At 50.7% G+C, this 19,978-nt stretch overlaps 1 protein-coding gene across 4 annotated transcripts in view; it reads left to right on the top strand.

Annotated features, from left to right (window-relative positions):
• Positions 1-19,978, top strand: part of LOC149367730 (papilin-like) — an 89,172-nt gene that overhangs the window by 37,676 nt on the left and 31,518 nt on the right. For 3 of the 4 annotated variants that reach the window (XM_089557349.1, XM_089557340.1, XM_089557346.1), the window contains exon 5: positions 12,947-13,209. The exons of the other annotated variant lie outside the window; for it this stretch is intronic. In XM_089557349.1, the coding sequence (XP_089413475.1) occupies positions 12,947-13,152 (206 nt within the window). In that variant the 3' untranslated portion in view covers positions 13,153-13,209. Of the gene's footprint in view, positions 1-12,946; positions 13,210-19,978 lie in introns of those variants that run through there. 4 annotated transcript variants of the gene reach the window in all.

Here is a 19,978-nt window from a genome sequence, read left to right as displayed (position 1 = left end):
ACCCCCCTTTTTGTAACAGTTTCATTTTATATCTATGTACCACTCTCCTCAATAATGCCCTGTGGGCCATGAGGGTATCAGAAATAAATAAATAAATCTAAATATACCAGACAAATTTGCCACTTCAGGCCTGCCAGCACTGTATCCATTACTCGCTCAATTGTGGCTGGTGCGGAACAGAGACCAAATGGCATCACCTCGAACTCGAAGAGGCCATCTGGAGTGATAAATGCGGTCTTCTCGCGATGTCTTTCATCGACTCAATTTGCCAGTAGCCGCTCTTGAGGTCCATCGATGAGAGATACCTGGCGTTGCAGAGCCGGCCCAGTGTGTCGTCGATGCGAGGGAGGGGGTCGACGTCCTTCATTGTAATGTTGTTCAAGCGCCGGTAATCAACGCAGAATCGAAGTGCACCGTCTTTCTTTCTCACTAGAACAACAGGTGCCGCCCAGGGGCTCTTTGAAGGCTGAATAACGTCGTCGCGCAGCATTTCTTCCACTTGGTCCCGGATGGCTTGTCGTTCTCGCGGCGACACTCGGTAGGGGCGCTGGCGGAGAGGTCGGGCGTGCTGGTCGGTTATAATGCTATGCTTAACAATCGGCGTTTGCCGGACCTTCGGCAATGACGAGAAGCACTCGCTGTAGCTTCGAAGGAGATTGCGGATCTGGTCTTGTCTGTTCCGTGGCAGGGCTGGGTTTATGACGAAAGTTGGCGAGTTCTCTTGGTCCTGCGAATCTTCAACGGATGGGTCGGAGAGCGCGAAGAAGTCTCGTACGTCAGATATTTCATCGAGGAATGCAATCGTCGTTCCTCTGTTAACGTGCCGGTATTCTTCGCTGAAGTTAGCAGTAGTTCGGCTTGTCCTTTGCGGAAATGTGCGATGCCTCTTGCGATGCCGATTCCTCGGTCGAGAAGCAACTGCTGTTCCCCTCGATAATGGCTTCAGTGTTATTCGCTTCCGTGGCGCCTACGATGATGATGACGCTTGAGCGAGGTGGGACACTCACTTGTTCCTCCAGGACACTAAGCGCAACGTGATGTTCCGGAGTTCTCATCGACGGGGTGGCCTCATCCGTGGAAAGTGTGATCATCTTGGATCGCAGGTCGATGATCGCTTGATGCTCATTTAGGAAATCCATACCCAAGATCACTTCGCGGGAACATTGCCGTAGCACTACGAAGGTCGCGGGATAGGTATGTCCCTTGAGAGTCACTCGCGCTGTGCATCGTCCTGATGGCATAATGAGGTGGCCCCCTGCGGTGAGAATTTACGGGCCGTCCCAAGCGGTTGTTACTTTCCTCAGCTGCGCAGCGAATGGTCCGCTCATCACTGAATAATCGGCTCCTGTGTTGACTAGAGCGGTGACTTTCCGGCCGTCGATAACCGCTTCTAAGTCGGATGTCCTGGCTCTGGCATTGCGCGTCGTCTTCGGCGTCGGGTCACGGCTTCGTCGGATATGTGAATTGTGGGTGGGGCGTGTGGTCGAAGCTTTTCCTGATGACGGCGTCGTTTTGAAGGTGGTTCGCGTCGTGGTCGAGGTTGTCGTTGTATGCGGCGTCGGCATAGTGGGTGCGACGTCTTCATACGGCGTGGTCGCTGGAGGATCTTCGTCGTTTCCTCGGCAAGCAACCTGACCTCCACAGGTTGCTTTGTTTAGTTGCCCCTACGGGGCTAGGAGATCTCGGACAGCCGCGGCGTAGGTGCGGCTCGGTGATGCAAAACGTGAGGTGGACGATAACGGGGAGCGGAAAAGACGGCTTGACGACACGTACAGGTGCGGCCAGAATAATACGGAGCACAGGAGGGGTCGCGGAGCAGCGGAAACGAGCTTATGTGCGCTGCCTAGCAGCGGCGACAGGAACTATCTTAATTTGGACGCGGGGAGATGGCGCCGGTAGCACGGACCCACTTTTTCCGCAGGCCTATCAAAATCACAGCATATAGCATGCAATCCCTTGCTCTATGAGCGACTGATACTCTGCTGACAGCGCCATGCGCTTCGTTGCCCCGTTTCTCGCATCAAGGAGCGGCGCGCGCTGTACGGGCGCAAGACGGACGTTTTGGCATTACGTGTTATCTCGACCCTTCAGTCCGCGCGGCCACCGAGGCTGAAGTGAGCACGCTTGGATGAAGGCAGCACCTGGCGGTGTTGCCCGAACCAGCTCAGCATCTTTCGAACAGTGGTAACGGCAGGGTTGCAGCAAAGAGGGGGGCTCGGCGGCAGGCAGTCTCACTGCGCGCGGATAGCCAGGGGTGTCTTTGTTGTGCTGATAGGTGGCGCTTAGATGCAGTTTCTGCCAGCTTGGCCGCCTTTCGCGTGCTCCGTATTATTCTGTCCGCACCTGTACTCCCCTCTGCGCAGGTAGTCGTCGATTTCCCGTGGTCGCTGGCCGGCGAATGGTCGTGGGGCGTCTATGGCGAAACCACATAGGCCGATGCGTCTGTACGGGCAGTGGCGAAGTACATGACCGGCTTCGCCGCAATGGAAGCACAGCGGGCGGTAGTTGGAAGTCCTCCAGGCGTTGCACTTCCTGGGGCTTGGGCGTCGGTTATAGGCTGGGCGGGCGGGGGCAGGGGGACGGCGTTCGGGAACAGCTGGTTCACGTCGAAGAGGCGGAATGCGGCTCTCGCGTTGGGGCTGAGGACTGCGTAGTGCAGCAGCGTAGGTTAAGGCTGGAGCTTCAGCTGGAGGCGAAGATGACGGAGTGCCAAGCGCATGCTGCACTTCTTCGCGCGCAATTTCCTCAAGGGTCGCTACTTGAGGCTGGTTAGAAGATGGTAGCAGGCGACGCAGCTCTTGTCGTACAATTTCGCGGATAACAACCCGCAGGTTGCCTCCGAATGGTGTGCCATCCGAGAGGCAGTCGAGGTCACTTGGGGCTGTCGAGGAAAATGACGGGCTTGTGCTTCCAAGATTCTCTCAATGGCGGCTGTTTCACTGGTGAATTCCGCGACCGTCTTCGGTGGGTTGCGGGTCAGACCGCTGAAAAGTGCCTGTTTAGCACCACGCATCAAAAGAACCACCTTCTTCTCCTCCGCCATGTCAGGATCGACTCGTCGAAAAAGGCGCTTCATATCTTCTACATATGCGGTCACTGACTCGTTCGGGTGTTGGATGCGTGACTGTAGGAGCAGCTGAGCTCTTTCTTTTCTGATGATGCTCGTGAAGTCCTTCAGGAACTCCCCTTTGAATAGCTCCCACGTCGCTAGAGAAGTTTCGTTGTTTTCGAACCAAATTCTCGCTGGTCCTTCCAAGGCGAAGAAAACATGGCTCATCTTAGTCTGGTCATCCCAACTGTTGAACACAGCGACACGCTCAAACTGTTCAGCCATTCCTCGGGATCCTCGCTCGGTGAAGCGTTGAACGTGGGCGGCAGTCGGGGCTGATGTAAAATAATGGGGGCTGGTGTCGTAGCCATGGCCGAAGTCGAAATTGAGGGGTCCTTCTTCGTTCGCGTGCGGTCCGGTAGCAGTCCGAATTCTGGTGGACACCCCTAGAGACGACGGCTGCTTCGCCCTTCGCCTGCGGGGGGGACGTCTTCTGCGGCTTTCGCGTGATCTTCTTCGAGACGGCTCGGGCTGCTCTGACGGCTCCCATGGTGTGAGGACGACAGAGACATCCGTTAGCACCTCCACCAGATGTCACGTAGTGGTGACTGCAGTCCGGCGAGCAGGAACACAGCGAGAATGTCTTCGAAACGGAACTCTTTATTCGGGCTGACTTGCGCCCGCAAATCACTCGGCGGCGGCGTAGAAAGAGAAGTTTATTTTTTCTGTTTTAACATAGAAAATACAAAACAAAACAGATGAACTTAATGCCCTGATCAGTCAAGCACATGCTCAGTGACGCAGCACTGAGCACGTCAGTAGCAACAAGCGGGCTCGGCGGTCGTCGAACAGAATGCCCGCCGCTGTCGGCTGTGCTCTCTTTAAAGCTGATAGCGAACATTCGAGATAAAGCTTGGGAAGTTACTAGAACATTCTGGCACAAAATAGAATCGGCTCCGCCTGGATGCGATCAATCGAGATAATTCTAGGCGCGTCTTGCGTCACAAACGAAGCGATGAAGCGGCGTGCCGGCAGCCTTGAAGCATGAACAAATAAACACAACAAACAAACGCTACAAAGATTCGCGGCAATATTAGGACTAAAGAGGGTTCTGTTATGTTTTAGTAAAAGTTTATTGACGTTACATACTACAAGCCAGAGCGGCCATGGCGAGTTCCCGCGCTTTTTGTCTCTGCCCGGTTCCCCCAGTGTCCAAGCCCTGGACTGGACACCCACACAGATACTGCACAGCACACGTAGGGGGCGCTAGCTACTGGTTTAAAAATGTCATACATAACACGCCCCTTTTTAAAAAACAAAAAGTTCACAACACAAGGCGGTGTTCAGGCTTTCTGGGTTTTGTCATTCACGAAATCTTGCTGGCTTAACTACCCGCCGACCTGTGCGAGTATGGTACACGCTAGAAGAAACTGCTCGTGGAGGTGATGATGCTGCTGGTGTGGGGGATGTTGGTGAAGCCAGCTGAGCAGGTGGAGGCTGAGGTGATGCAGGCTGAGGCCATGGATTGTCAGAGGATGGAGTTATGTCATAGTTCTCTGGAGAAGCCAGTGGCACCGGTGCAATGCCAAATAAAGGTCTAATGTGGTAACGGTTCCGACGATACATGGCACCTTCTGGTGTGACGACCAGATATGATCGGTGCTGTGGGCCAGCTCTGTGTATACTTCCACGCATCCACTGACCTTGGCGTCTGAACCACACCTTCTGTTTTTCCTTCAACACAGACAACGGCTTTGTTCTTCTGTCACCGTGGCGATGCTGTCGTTTTTGGTGAACACGAAGGCGGCTTCTTGCGTCGGCACAGTTGTACTGCGGTTGGAGCTGGACAGGATGTATAGGTACTCTTGCACGCATTTTCGTGCCCATTAGGAGTTCGGTTGGTGACTTAAGCCCATCCATTGGTGTACTTCGAGCATCCATCAGGACCACAAAAAGATCCTTTCCATCTTGCAATGCCTTTAGAAGGGAGTGCTTTATTGTTTGTATGGACCTTTCTGCCAGTCCATTAGACCTTGGGTAATAGGGAGAACTAGGGTTGTATGTGATATCCCAAGAAGCGAGGAACTCCTGGAACTGGGTCGCATTGAATGGAGGTCCATTGTCACATACGAGTTCTTCCGGGATGCCGAAACGGGCAAATACTGCTTTGAGAGCAGTGATAATGGCTTCAGTGCTTGTTGATGCCATTTGTTGCACCTCCACATACTTGCTGAAGTAGTCGACAATTAGCAGGTAGGTAGATCTGTTGAAATGAAAGAGGTCCATTGCAACCTTCTGCCACGGACGATCGGGCAAAACACGCTCAGCCAGGGGTTCATACTGGTTTTGTCGCTGGTGTCGCTGGCAGTGATGACAATGTTTGATCATCTCCTCAATGTCTGCATTCATGGACGGCCAATATAGGCTTTCTCAAGCCTTATTCTTGCATGAAACTATGCCACGGTGTGCTTCGTGAAGTCTCAGTAAGGCATCTTGCTGACACGAGGTAGGCAAGACAAGTCGCTGCCCTCTCAATATAAGGCCATCACATACGTGTAGTTCATCTTTGCAATGGGCAAAAGGTTTCACTGCTGTTGGGAGCAATGTGTCACGTGTAGGCCAACCTTCCTTGATGTGTTTCAACACCTGTTGCAAAAAGCTGTCCTCAACAGTTGCTTTTCGGATATGTTCAAGCTTTGACGTTGAAGCGTTGACTACCGCACAACTAGCCAGGCACTCAGCAGGTTCATACTCCTGCAAAGAACGTGCACTGTCAGGCGCTCGTGAGAGTGCATCAGCTACTATGAGTTCTTTCCCTGGAACATATGTTAGCTGAACATCATACCGCTGGAGTCTGAGTAGAAGACGCTGAAGCCTTGGGGTTATCTTGTCCAAGTCCTTTTGCTGCAGACCAATCAGAGGCTTGTGGTCAGTTTGCACCACAACACTCCGGCCATATGTGTAAAAATAGAAATGTTCACAGGCAAAGACTATAGCGAGCAGCTCTTTTTCGATCTGGGCATATTTTTGCTCTGCCAACGTGAGTGCAGCTGAGGCATAGGCTACTGGATGATTTTCCTGTAGGAGTACCGCACCAACTCCGTATGAGCTTGCATCCGCTGAGACCACAACCTCCTTTGATTTGTCAAAGAAGTGAAGAACAGGGGTCTTAGAGATGAGGTGCTTGATTCTGCTGAAGTCTCGAGTCAGGTTGTCATCCCAGTGCCAAGGAACGTCATTCTTTAACAGCTGCCTGAGACATGTAGTTTCCTTTGATGCATTTGGCACAGACTTGGTAAGGTAAGTCACCATACCCAAAAATCAGAGGAGTTCAGTCTTGTTTGTTGGCACTGGCATTGCTAAGATAGCACTCACTTTTGCAGCATCTGCTTGCAGACCCTCTGAAGTGATCTGATGTCCCAGGAACTGAAGACTAGGCTGTGCTAGCTGACCCTTCTTCTCATTAAGCTTGAGATTGTGTTTGCGAGCTGTTAACATGACGAGCTGCAGCTGCTCCATGTGTTGCTTCATAGTCTTGGACGCTATCAGAATGTCATCAAAGTATGGGTAAACACCCTCAATGTTTGCAAACATATCATCCATGCAACGCTGCAAAAGTTCTGGAGCATTTTTCAGTCCAAATGGTAGCCGCAGGAAACGGTACCTGCCCCAAGGGGTTGCGAACGTGCACAAGTAAGAGCTTTCTTCTTCAGAGAGAGTAAGCTGCCAGAATGCAGATTTGGCATCAAGCAGGCTGAATACAGTGCACCCACATAGATGAGCAAACAGTTCTTCTTGCGTTGGTATACGGTAGTGCTGGCGCTTGATAGCACTGTTTAGATGCCTGGGAACGAGGCAGATTCGTAAACTGCCGTCTTTCTTGGGTACAATTACCAATGGGTTCACCCAGTCTGTTGGCTTCGTGACTTTTGTGATGATAGCATCCTGCTCCATCTTCTCGAGCTCTGCTTTAACTTTGTCTTGAATGGCCAAAGGGATCTTGCGTGGTGCTGCAATAGTAGGAGTTGCACTATCTTCCAGCACAATGCTGACAGTTCCTGGAAGCTGGCCAATCCCAGTGAACACATCTTTGAAGTCCTTAATGATGTCTTGAGCTGTGACATCGTCAGAACCACGCTGAGGAGTACCGGCTGCATTTCCTGAAGAGGCGAGATGATGAAGTCGACGAATCAGCTGTAGCTGCTGGCATGCCTCAGCACCAAGCACAGGGAACACATCACGGTCTACGACAAGGTACTGCAAGTTACAGCTGAGGTTTTGTGTTTTTGTCTGCAGAGTGCACTCACCGCTGACCGGCAGTCGATCGCCTGTATACGTAGACACCCTGATGCAAGTCGGATGCAGCATTGGTTGATCACTCCACTGTTGAAGCACATGCTTTGGAAGAATGTTCACGTCAGCCCCGGTATCAAGCTTAAACGTCACCTTGTGGTTGTGGACGACAAGTGTAGCTGTCCAGTCCGATGTTTTGAGAGTACTGCCCGCTGTCAGCTCCCGAAGAAAGAAGTCATCCCGGTCAAGCGTCGACACGTTGTGCGGTGGTCTAGTCTGCGTCTGTTGATCATTACAGTCAGCTGGTCTAGCTGGTCTTGCTCTCCTCTGACGGCACATTACTGCAAAATATCCAAACTTGCCACAGCGAAAACAGTGCGTTCCATATGCCGGACAGTTGCGCGGCGGATGATTGCTCCCACATCTCGAGCATGAGAGTGTAGTCGGGGTCGGCGTGCGGCCTTGTTGCGGCGGTGGCGGACGTCGGTCATTCACGGGCTGGTGGCGTTGAAAATTACCGGCCCGCCGACTGTTGCAGCGAAGTGCGTCCACCTCTATCTTTGGTTCAGTCGCCTGAAGATTTTGCAAGTGCTTTTTTGAAATCTCGGCAGCTTTGCAGATTGTGATCATGCGTTCCAACGTTAAGTCGTTTTCGCGGAACAGGCGCTCCCGAAGCGCAGAGTCCCGAATGCCCACGATGATTCGATCACCAATCAGTCGATCCGCTACGCTGCCGAAATTGCAGCGCTTGGTTTGAATTCGCAGTTCAACTACGAAGTCGTCAATTGACTGTCCCACCTGCTGGGTCATGGAGTTGAAAATGGCGGTGGCTTGAGTAGCGCTCCTGTAAGGCTTATAAAGGGCGTCGAACTTGTCAAGAATGCACTCGACTTCATCCACTGGTTGTCCGTCTGGTTGCGTAGGAGGCGGCGGGAACGTTTGATATATTCGTCGTGCTTGTGGGCCAAGAACGTGCAGAAGTAAGGCTTTCCTAGCTGCGTTTGGCTTAGCTGCGTACTCACAAGCTTGCTCGTATATGCTGTACGACCATGGAGGAAGGAAAAAAAGAGGAGAGGCCGTCACGTGACATTTTGTGAAGCCGGAAACAAGCTCGGCGCCATCTTACTCCGGCGGGCTTCTGTGTACATTTCGCCGCCGCGCCGATTGCGCGCGCGTTTCAAAGCCAACGAAGGAGCGTGCTACCGCATGGGCGCAGGCCCCCGCGCGAGTGGCGCTTGGCTGCTTGCCGGTTTAGGGTGCCCTATGTGGGTGTTCGTCAGCGGAAAAGTTAATAAAGCGGAAATACCCGTGTCAGACAGGCGGCTACTTCCAGTTACTGCTTCGTACTGCGTCGTACAATGCTGCCATGCATGACCACACCCCACCTTAGAGTTCAACCTGCCTTTTATTGCAGCTCTTGTCGCTGAATGTTGCAATCTGCCTCCATTCTGTATGTTTTGGAAGCTGGCAGTGTCAACAATGGCTTCTGTTGCAGCAGTGAGGATTAGAAAAATTCTGCAGTATTTTTTTGTTGGTGTCGAATACCATACTTATCTTCATTGCATGTTTTCGTGCGGCTGGCCATGCAAGGAATGCTTTCTCATACAGCAGTGAGGATGGGCAAATATACTAATAAGTTTGAGTTCTTGACCCTGAACACAAAATGTAGTATCATAACGTGTTGTAATGGTGGCTGTGCCAACAATGACTTTTGATTCACAACTCCAAAAGCCGTTCATAGAGGCGACAGAAACGGAGAGGGCCAAAGTGCATATAGTAGACGGCAGGGGAGGATTTATGGATGGGGGGTGGGGGGGGGGGGGGCGTCGCTTCTCTTCAAAAGACTGAAATTTTACATAGGACAACCATTCTGAACACCTTTTCCTCAATTAAAAAATTTCAGAAAATATACGTTTAAAATGTGACTGCCCCCTCCGTAAATCCACCCTTTGTAGCATGGCAACATCGCATATGTTTCACATCCACAGATCTAGTAATGTGCATAATATATATGACCGTGGCTTTTCAGGCTTCTAGAAGTTTAGGAGTCCCCAGTGGCTGCAGTATAAGTTTCATGGTGTTGTGCCTCATTTCAATGCTGTGTTTCATATTTAATGTGCAGAGCTGCAGCTATACGCTTCACTTTTCTCTACTTGGTGAAATACTAGCTTGTAATGTCACTGCATAGTAGCACACTTTACTTGTGATCGACAATACAGGCAATGAAAGTCGATCTGTTGTACGTAATGAATGCATCAAATTATTTTTCTTCAACATAACCACAGGCCCTTTTGCTGGGCTAGTTGGTGTGACATTATGTTGAGGAAAGTAAAAACAGCATAAATTTTACACAAACCACACAGAAAGATGGACAGGACGGGCGCTGTCCGTCTTTCTGTGTGGTTTGTGTAAAATTTAGCGCTGTTTTTACTTTCCTGATCACAATATAACCACCACAAGCATCAATGAAATTCAGCGCACATGCGGATCCTCATTTCACCACGTACTTTTTACGACAAATAACACTATCACAGGACATGGGCACAATAAACGCATGTGAGAAAAGGCCTCCAAATTCAGTTAGAGCTTCGCCTTTTTCGCACTTCTTGGCCATGACATCAGCTAGAAAAGCAATTGCAAACCTGCTACACGAAACCGGTATAAACATAGCGCGTGACCAAAACCACAGAATTGGCCACGATATTGATACATGCATTCGAAGATACAGAAGTAGTGCATGCACTATAGAAAAGGAAGAAGTTAGTTGGCTCTCGCTCGCGCGCTCGGACCACTGAGGGACCGCCGCAGTTTTTCGTACTCCGGTGTTCGATTTCGCGTTGCACGCTACAATATGAACGAATACACTTGAGCCCGGCACGTCCCCGAGGCAAACAGCTCGCTAGACGCTTCAAACGTTACACGCTTCAAACGGGCATGTAACAAAGTTTCTGTATACTAAGTGCAAAGCGAGCGCAGCTGCTTCCTTTACAATATCGCTCTCCGCCCATGTGATGGCCCCCGCCGCTCAAACAAGCGCAATCGTCGAAAAACGAAAATGACAGTTATACCAACGTCAGTGACAATCTCTGGAGCGTTGCAAGAACACGCATAGGTAGCAACGAGGTTTCACTGCCGATGTAAACGGGAGCGCGAATAGCACACACACACTGCACGTACAGGACGCAAAACGTCCGCACAATGCGCCGACGACCGCTCTAGCGCACGCCGTATTGAATCACTGGTGAACGAACAGCGCGAATGCAGCGGCGGTCTCCCGACGGCTCCGAGCAGTGACGCAGTAGACGAAATGCCCGTGCGATCGTGGTCGCCGAGCACGTTGAAATCAATGCACGCAACCACGAGAGTTTTGCGGCGAATTCCACCTGAGATATGAGTGAACGGCGCCAACGTCAGCCTGTGAGCACGATCAAAAATAAACTCGAGCAGTTGAGGAAAGCACGCCTACGCCGCACCTCAAATGCTACGCCGCGGCCGTCTGCTATCGCCCGGGTTGTAAACAGCAACTACGACGCCGTTGCTAAGCTGCCGGAGTAAGATGGCCTCCCAATCGAGGAAAAACCACGTGATTTCCTCCACACTTTTCTCCCAGCGTGCTGTGTGGAAAGGGCCTCTCCTCTTTTTTTCCTTCCTCCATGTGTACGACGAACGCCATTCTTCCCAGGTCGTTGCTGGGTCGTCTGTCGGCTCAAACGGTGGCGGTTGCTGCAGAAATACGCCTGCCATGTTGCGCTGCTTGTTGCGGAGTCGTTGCTGAGACTAGGCGTTCACTTGCACTTCTGACACCATGTTATGTTTTAGTAAAAGTTTATTGACGTTACATACTACAAGCCAGAGCGGCCATGGCGAGTTCCCGCGCTTTTTGTCTCTGCCCGGTTCCCCCAGCGTCCAAGCCCTGGACTGGACACCCACACAGATACTGCACAGCACACGTAGGGGGCGCTAGCTACTGGTTTAAAAATGTCATACATAACAGGTTCTACAAGCCAAGTTTTTAGTTTCAAGTGTTTCACTGTGGAAATTGCGCCCTAGACTACAAAGCACCTTATTAGCGTTGTTACATATTTTTTTCGCGTATAGATTCCATTTCAAGTCGCCTGTAAATAATAAACCCAGGTGCATGTGCTCGTCTACCCTTCCATGCTCGTTGCCGTGTATACAATAAGGAAATCGAGGGATCTTTTTCTTTCCAGTAGTAGACAGGCGCACTGATTTTATGGGATTGATTGCCATTTAATAATGCTTTCTCGGCTGCATTCTAACCTGGTTAAATAAAACATGTCCTAGGACACTCCCCTGTTGTACTCCAGATAACAACCGGTGGTAAGCTGGACCTGCGCGTATCTATTTCAACACACTCCTGACGGCACCGCAGATAAGAGGTGAACAACTTCTTGATGCTGGAATTCTTAGACACTGTACTGACTTTCAACAGAATTTTAGGGTCGGAAACTTTATCCAAAGCTTTGGAGAAATCGGATAACTATGGTCCATCTCCCCCCGGAAAGTTGTTGTTTCTTAAGTGTCATGTGCCAATTCAAATGTGTGACCTTTGCGAAAACCTTGCTGTATGAGAGACAAGTTATAAGTTTCAAGGTAGTTCGACAGGAGTTTACATATGATGTGTTCGACTAGTTTAAAGCGGGTACTCGTTAGTGAAATTGGCCGGAAATTGCTAAAGTCTGAAGTGCCACGGGTTTATTAACTGGTACTATTCTAGCTAGTTTCTACGCTGTAGGGAAGGAACCATTCGTACGGGACGAATGAAATAATTTCGTAAGGAATATAAGACACCATTCAGCATACCTGACTAAGAATTCCGTAGAACTGAAAATTCATTAAGAATATCGTCTGATCCGGGGCCTTTTTCTTTCGTTAGCGTTAAGCAAAATGTTCAGAGCTCCTTCCTTGGTTATCTAAATATCCGAAATTGGAGGACAGCAGCTGAGAAGCCGCAAAGTATTGGCACTGTATCAACATCCTTAATAAAAACAGACGAGTAAATGCAGACCAGAAGAAAAGATTAAATAGTTTAGTTCTTTCTTCAGTATTAATTTCAGCATCACAATTGTGCTGTTTAGTGAACGGGTTCCCAGCCCTCCAAAACATATGCTTGAAACTTGGAAAAACCACCTAGGCGCAAATAATTTCACGAGGACAAAAAGAGACGAGGAGACAACGGACAGTCTCTTTTTGTCCTTGTGAAATTATTTGCGCCTTGGTGGTTTTTTCCAAGTTTCAAGATGCAAAAACAACTAGCCCGTCAACATGCCTTACTGAAAACATATGCGTTGCTTCGGAGAGGAACTTTTGCAAAGTCGGTAATTTGCCTCCATGATTAGGCGCGTCAAAGCACGCCTGATGCTGCGAATACTAGTTCTGTCATCCATATCGCCATTTTCAGAACATGGATTTTGCTTTCATTGGATTTTACGTTTCTTATATATAATTTCCCCATTCATAAAAGTGGCAGTGGAAGGAATGCTAAGTCGCTGCACTGTTTTTACTCATGAAGAGGTTCGCGTGATCGCACGGGGCGCAAAGCTGCGCCACTCTGCTTCAGATCATGTGGTCGGTGCATCGCAGGGGAGCCCGCCTGCCGTGTGCCCCGCTTCCAGGGCGCATGCCGTCTGGACCAGAAGCGCTTCGCCTTCTACTACGACCAGTCTCTGGCGGCCTGCGTGGCGTGGCGCACCGCCTGTCTGGCCGGCCCCAACCGCCACACCTCGCTCGCCGCCTGCTCCGAGACGTGCCAGCCAAACCTGCTCGAAAAGTTGCTCGCGGGCTTATAGCGTCGCCCTTGGATGAATTAAACACGACGACATGACACACACAGACGCAGCCGTGTCCACGTGCGGTGCGCTGCTTTCCACGGCAGCGCGTTATTAGAGTTTTAGCACCACCGTACAGTAAACTCGGTAACTGCGACCGTAGGCCACATGTGGCTAGGCAAGTCTGGCAACGCTAGCAACGGCAACGCGTTACCTGTTTGCCCTAAGGCTGTCCGGTAGTGCTAAAACTGTGGTTTTTTGCGCTGGTGTCCTCGACTGGTCTCCTCCAACCAACTCGCGTTGATGTACGCCGATGTACGCCGGTGGTTGCTTAAAAGACCTAACTTCCTGCACCGCGCACGCGCTCTGTTTTTGCGTAACAAATGGAAGGTGACAGAATAGGCCGAAGACGGTCTTGTGAGTATATTCTATCTCATAATTTTCCTGCAGCGCTATGGAAGGTTGCGAGTATGTTTTTGCAGGCTAGTTGGTGCCTAAGCATCCTGGGTGTTTTGCGCAAAAGACTTTGCTCAAAAAACCCAGAATGCTATGGAAGGTAGCTTCTCAGTCAATCAGGATAGCGCGTTAAACATGTTCCTTCTCTACACGTCTTCTCTTCGTGTCTTACACAGATAGGGTTAGAAAAGAGCCCAAATCGACCGTGCCTACGTACCATAAGCGTATGAGCGTATGCATGCTTACGTATGCCAAACACAAGCATTTTGCAGGATGTTACGCCATTTGCCATATTGGTATTTTTATTTTAGCGAATGCAAAGAGAGCAAAAATGATAAGCTCAGCAAAGTGGCGCCATCTGGTTGTTAAAACGGGAACCTTTTTGTCCATAAGTTCCTCTTATTTATTTATTTATTTATTTATTTATTTATTTATTTATTTATTTATTTATTTATCACAATACCAACAGCGTCATAATTGGCATCACAGTGGGGGGTATAACAATGAAAGGAGAACAAAAGAAAAAACATAGCACGAAAAACGCAACTACAAATAACCGCAAAAATTGTACCATATACACAAGGCACCGGATATAGCACTTACAGAACTTACATTCATTTTCGCATAATTGCACACAAACACTACAGCAGCAGTGAAAAAAGTGATCATTTCCACTTACGGTCGCAACATCTTGGGTAGGTGGTTCGAATCCGAAATTGCCCGGGGAAAAAATGACACGTTACACGTTATTTCTCTAAGTTTATTTATATGGTATCGTTGTAAGGAAAAATTAGGAGGAAGGAAGTACTTAAATATCTCTTCGAGAATAATGCCACATTCCTGGGCATTCTCGCGGCGCCGTCTCCCGGCCGAACTGCCTTAACCGCTATTCTGGCTATAGCCTTAGCCATGGTGGCGGGCAGTGCTTCTTCGTCGTCGGCTCTTCGCGTTCCTCTCGGGAGTTCGCTGCTGCCTGGCGCTTTCCAGCAAAACGTGTCCTGCCTGTGCCGACTGTCTAGCCGTGGTATATTTGGTGGAGGTGCTGGGTAACGTCCCGTGTACACTGACTCCGAAGACTCCTTTGAAGCCAGTTCTCAATGAGTGGACACACCCCCGTCCACAAAGCAAGCCGCCGCCTGCGAGGCCTATAGCCAGAGTTCAGCGGCCTGACAAAACCGTCAAGGGAGATGACATCAACCACTGGTAGCCATACCACTCAACGTTTTGGAGCTGACGCCCCGTTCGTACTCCACGCGCCCGGTCACCGCCGGCGTTCCATGTTAACATGTTCGAGGACGTTTAAGATTGGTTGGCCAGTTTCGATCATGTGGCAGCATTCAACCAATGGGACGGTGAGCGCAAGTTGAGGAATGTCTGTTTCGCGCTAGAGGACTCGGCAAAGATCTGGTTCGAGAGTGATGCAGCCAGCGCCAGTTGTTCCTGAGCCGCAGCCCTACATTATGACCTACAGCGAAGCACTTCGACGGCCTGCGGCAGTGGCACAAGCTTTTTCACCTATGCCGGCTGTGCCGTACCCACGTCCAGCCGTGCCCACCACCGTGCCGCAGGAATTCCGGCCCGCCATGCGTAAAGCGGACGTGTGGCGAACGCCGAGGAACCGGCCGCTCGGCTACCACTGCGGTGAGCCCGGCCGCATCCTTCGCCACTGCCCCTACCGTCGAATGTGTTTAAGGGGTTTTGCTTCAGACGCTTCTCGACCACGCTATGGTGAGCGACCCCAGGAGATTTAGCAGTACCTGACATCCAACTTGCAGGCTCCGACCGTGCCGCGACGTCAGTCTCGATCCCCATCGCCAAGGAGATTCTCTTCTCCCAGCCGTCCGTCGACCTCTGGCGAATTCAGAGGCACGTCCCCACGGCGGGAGAACTGAACACTGAAGACGGTTGATTACCTACGTCTGAACAAAGTAACTAAAAAAGACGTTTATCCTTTGCCGCACATTGATGACTCCCTAGACCGTTGAGCCACGACAAATACTTTCCATCACTCGATCTACGCAGCGACTACTGGCAAATAGAGGTGGACGAACGTGACTGGGAGAAGACCGCATTTATTACCCCGGACATTTTTTACATTTTTCTTGATGGCTTTGACAATCGTATTGTTGAAACCAACTGGAAAATGGTTTCGTCCAAAGTAAACCAGCTCACTGAACGGTTCAATCCTCAACGCACCATCGTCAACCACACTAATGCTCCCTGGTATAGCAATCATATCCTCTGCTTATTTAATAAAAAGAAGCGACTTTATCGCATCGCTAAGTTTTCCCCCACCAGAGAACGTTGGGCTTCGTACTCGGCTGCATCCGAAGCATACATGCAGGCAATTAAAGACGAAAAGAAACACTTTCATTCGCAGATCCTTCCGTCTATGCTCACAACAAATATCAGAAAATTCTCGCGCGTTATTAATCCCGCGACTGATGAAAATATCGTCCTAATCGACTCCTCTGGTGATCATATTCCTTCGGACCTTGTTGCTACAATTCTTAACCATTCATTTATTGATAACTTTTCTGTTACATCTGATGCACACTTACCTACAACATATTCTGTCAACGCAGGAAGCGTCCTTCCACTTTGCCTGCTGGCCTCCTGCAGCCTATCGACGTACATAGGGCAAAACGCTTGTCTAGAACACGTTCTGGGCGTGTTTCGGGCTGAACGCGCTATATCTATAGAAAACATTCGGTTAAAAATGGTCTGGATGTAAGCATGTGCAGTTAAACAGGATTTCATTGTCATTTTTTGACTTCCTGGTCGCAGCGCCTTTGGGAGATGCGAAACAGGCAGTTCGCTTGTTCTATACATGCGTTTTGCCATCTGTACCTCTGCAACCCTTCCATCGTGTAGGACTGGACCTCCTCGGCCCTTTCCCTACGTCCAGTTCCGGCAACCGATGGATCGCTGTCGCGACTGACTACGCCACTCGGTACGCTATCACGCGTGCATTACCCACCAGTTGCGCTACCGATGTCGCCGATTTCCTATTGCAAAATGTCATCCTTCATCATGGTGCCCTCCGCCAATTGCTGACGGACCGCGGCCGCTACTTTTTGTCCCGGGTAGTTGACGACACACTCCGGTCCTGTTCCACGCAAGCATAAACTCACTACAGCGTACCATCCTCAAACGAACGGGCTTACCGAGCGCCTGAATAGGACCCTGACTGACATGCTATCAATGTACGTCGGCCCCGACCATCGTGATTGGGACATTGCCTTGCCCTATGTAACATTTGCTTACAATTCATCGCGGCATGACACCGCGGGCTACTCGCCTTTCTATCTTCTGTATGGCCGGCATCCTGCGTTGCCATTGTATGCACTCCTGCCGCCTTCTTCGGCCTCGACCACGGAGTACGCACGTGACGCCATAGCCCAAGCAACCATGGTCCGCGAAATCGCCCGTGACCGTCTCACCACCTCCCAGGCCTACCAGAAGTCAGTTTACGACCGCCGACATAGTCCAGTACACTACGCGCCAGGATCACTCGTCCTCGTTTGGTCTCCCTCTCGCCGTGTCGGTCTTTCTGAGAAACTACTCCGTCAGTACAACGGCCCTTATCGCCTGCTCCGTCAGGTGACCGACGTGACTTATGAGGTTGACCCCCCTCGCTCCTCCGTCGTCATCCACCCGCCCTGCCACTGACGTTGTTCACGTGGTTCGCCTCAAGCCGTACTGTGCACCTGCTCCGTCTTCCACTTAGCAACGTGACGATGCTTTCGCCGCCGGGAGCTCTGTCAGGGGACAACGACGAAGACAGTGCTGGGCTCGTGCACAGAGCGCGAAGAGGACGAAGTGGGTTGTGTGCGCCGTTGGCCGGTGGTGGTTCGACTGAGCTGCTGTCAGCTACTTCTCTGTGACTACGCCTACTCCTCGTGTGCATACGTCTACGTAACAACATAATCACCACTATGAAACTATGTCGCCAATTTTATTTGATACTTTTGGTGTCATTAAACTTATCGATAATCCCAGTCTTCATTCTGCTCCAGGTTGTGATCTTATTAACGCTACGTTTTTGAAGAACAGCTCAGCCTATGTTTCTATTATGCTAACAAAAATTTCCCAACAATCTTATGACCAATCTATCCTACCGAAAGTGGAAAATTGGGAAGGTGATTCCAGAGTACAAGTCGGGCAGCAGAACATCTCCCCTCAACTATCGTCCCATCTCCCTACATGCTTCAAAATGTTCGAACATATAATTTTTACAAATCCTGTTAATTTTCTGGAATCAAACGCCTTCTTCTCATCAGCACAACATGGTTTTCGGAAATATGATTCATGCGAGACTAAACTAATACGTTTTACGCATGCATTACACCGTATCCTTGACTAATCATCAATAGCTGACTGTATATGCTTAGATTTTAGTAAAGCTTTCGACAAGGTGTATCAGAGACTCCTATTATTAAAACTAAATAACCTTAATATTGACCCTAATCTACTGAAATGGATTGAGTGTTTTCTTCTTAATCGCTCACAGTTTGTAACCGCCAATGGTTTTAATTCCGGTTTTACAGGAGTGCATTCAGTCGTTCCCCAAGGCTCAGTCCTTGGGCCTCTTTTATTATTAATCTACATCAACGATCTTCCATCTCTTGTTAACTCTCATATCTTCCTTTTTGCGGACGATTGCGTTGTTTTCAGAGAAATAACCGATACTAACGACAGCTGCCTACTTCAGACTGGCCTTACCACTGTAGCTAACTGGTGCAATAAAAGGCCAATGCAACACCAAATGTTTTTCCCAGTCATTTTTGCTGCGTACCTCGCGTGACTGAAATCACCTTCCCATAGATATTGCCGACATCAATAATTATGATATGTTTCGCGAAGCTATAGCTAGCATTGTATCATTGTAGCATTGAAATCGCAGTTCTTGCCTCCGGAACTGCGGCTGCTAGTTTTCCTCCGGACGAGAGGGTGATCGCCGGCGCATGGGAGAGATAGATCGGCGACGGGGAGAAGGCGACTGGCGTGAAGAATATGAAGAGCGGTCAAGGTGGAAGGAGTCTGCAGTGGTGCCGGAGGGAACTGGTAGCGAAGGAGGCGCAGGGTCGTATTGGAATGGGCTTGCCTCGTCCCGGAAACTCGGCGTGTGTTGGCGACAAAGCCAGGCGACGTGGCCAGGCAAGCCGCAAGCGTAACAGATGGGGCGGTTGTCCTGGGTGCGCCATGGGTTCATGACGGCACGGCGAGGCGGCAGGCGACGACGGATAGGTGCCGGCGGAGGTGGTAGCGGCGCGACAGATGGTTGGGAAACGTAGGCGTCGTGGTGTCGGGGTCTGGCGGCAACCTCAGCGTAGGTGACGGGGGCAGCCACAGGCGGAAGCCGAGAGCTAGAGGGCAAAACGTCGGCGACCTGCTCTTGGATGGTGCGTCGCAGTGCTGGATCGAGGGCTGGCGCATGGTCGCCAGACACAGGCAGGAGGGACAGTTGGCGGGCCACCTCTTCCCGTATGAAGGCCTTGATCTGGGGAAGCAGGGAGGCCGAGTCAGAGAGCAGACTGCAGACCACCGGCGCAGGAAGGGTCTCGTTGAGCACGCCGGGTCGGCGAGTAGAATTCCTCTGCTTCCTGAGGACGTCATAGCTCTGACAAAGCTGAATGACATCCACCACTGTTTGTGGATTCCTGGCAAGCAACATCTGGAACGCATCGTCTGAGATGCCCTTCAAGATGTTACTAATTTTCTCGGCCTCCGGCATGGATTGATTGATGCGTTTGCACAGGTCTAGAACATCTTCTATGTAACTGGTGAAGGTTTCAGTGGCGTGCTGAGCGCGAGCGCGGAGGCGTTGTTCGGCGCGCAGTTTGCACACAGCTTGGCGGCCGAATACCTCCGAGAAGCTGGTCTTCAAGGACGACCAGGTAGGCAAGTCGGCCTCGTGGTTGCGGAACCACAAGTTGGCAATGTCGCTGAGATAGAATAGCACGTTACCAAGCTTGGTGGCATCGTCCCACTTGTTGTGGGCGCTGCCGCGCTCGTAAGTCGCCAACCAGTCGTCAACATCGTGGTCGTCGGCACCGCTGAAGACGCTGGGATCTCGCTGCCGGAGCCCGCCAGAACAGAGGATGGTAGGCGACGGAATGGGGGCTGTCTGGCTGGTGACTTCAGGCATAACGGGCGGCAAAGGTAAGGTGCGGCTACGGAGCTCCAGGATGAGGACGAGAGGGGGAACTTACAGCACCTCCACCAAATGTAGGATGGGGGTTGTGACTCAGCAGAACCTAGGTCGCTCTGCAACGTTCAGCAAAGGTTCGGCCAAACGTTCGGGCTGCGAGCGAGCTTCACACCTAAGGATCGTCGTCGTCTTTCACTACCACAGTTCATCCCAGTGAGCGAGCGCGGCTGCTACACT

The sequence above is a fragment of the Amblyomma mixtum genome, chromosome 1 (genome assembly GCF_055824585.1).
Source record: "Amblyomma mixtum isolate Tamu chromosome 1, ASM5582458v1, whole genome shotgun sequence".
NCBI classification, from domain to species: Eukaryota; Metazoa; Arthropoda; class Arachnida; order Ixodida; family Ixodidae; genus Amblyomma; species Amblyomma mixtum.
This window is presented reverse-complemented; position numbering and strand designations above follow the sequence as displayed.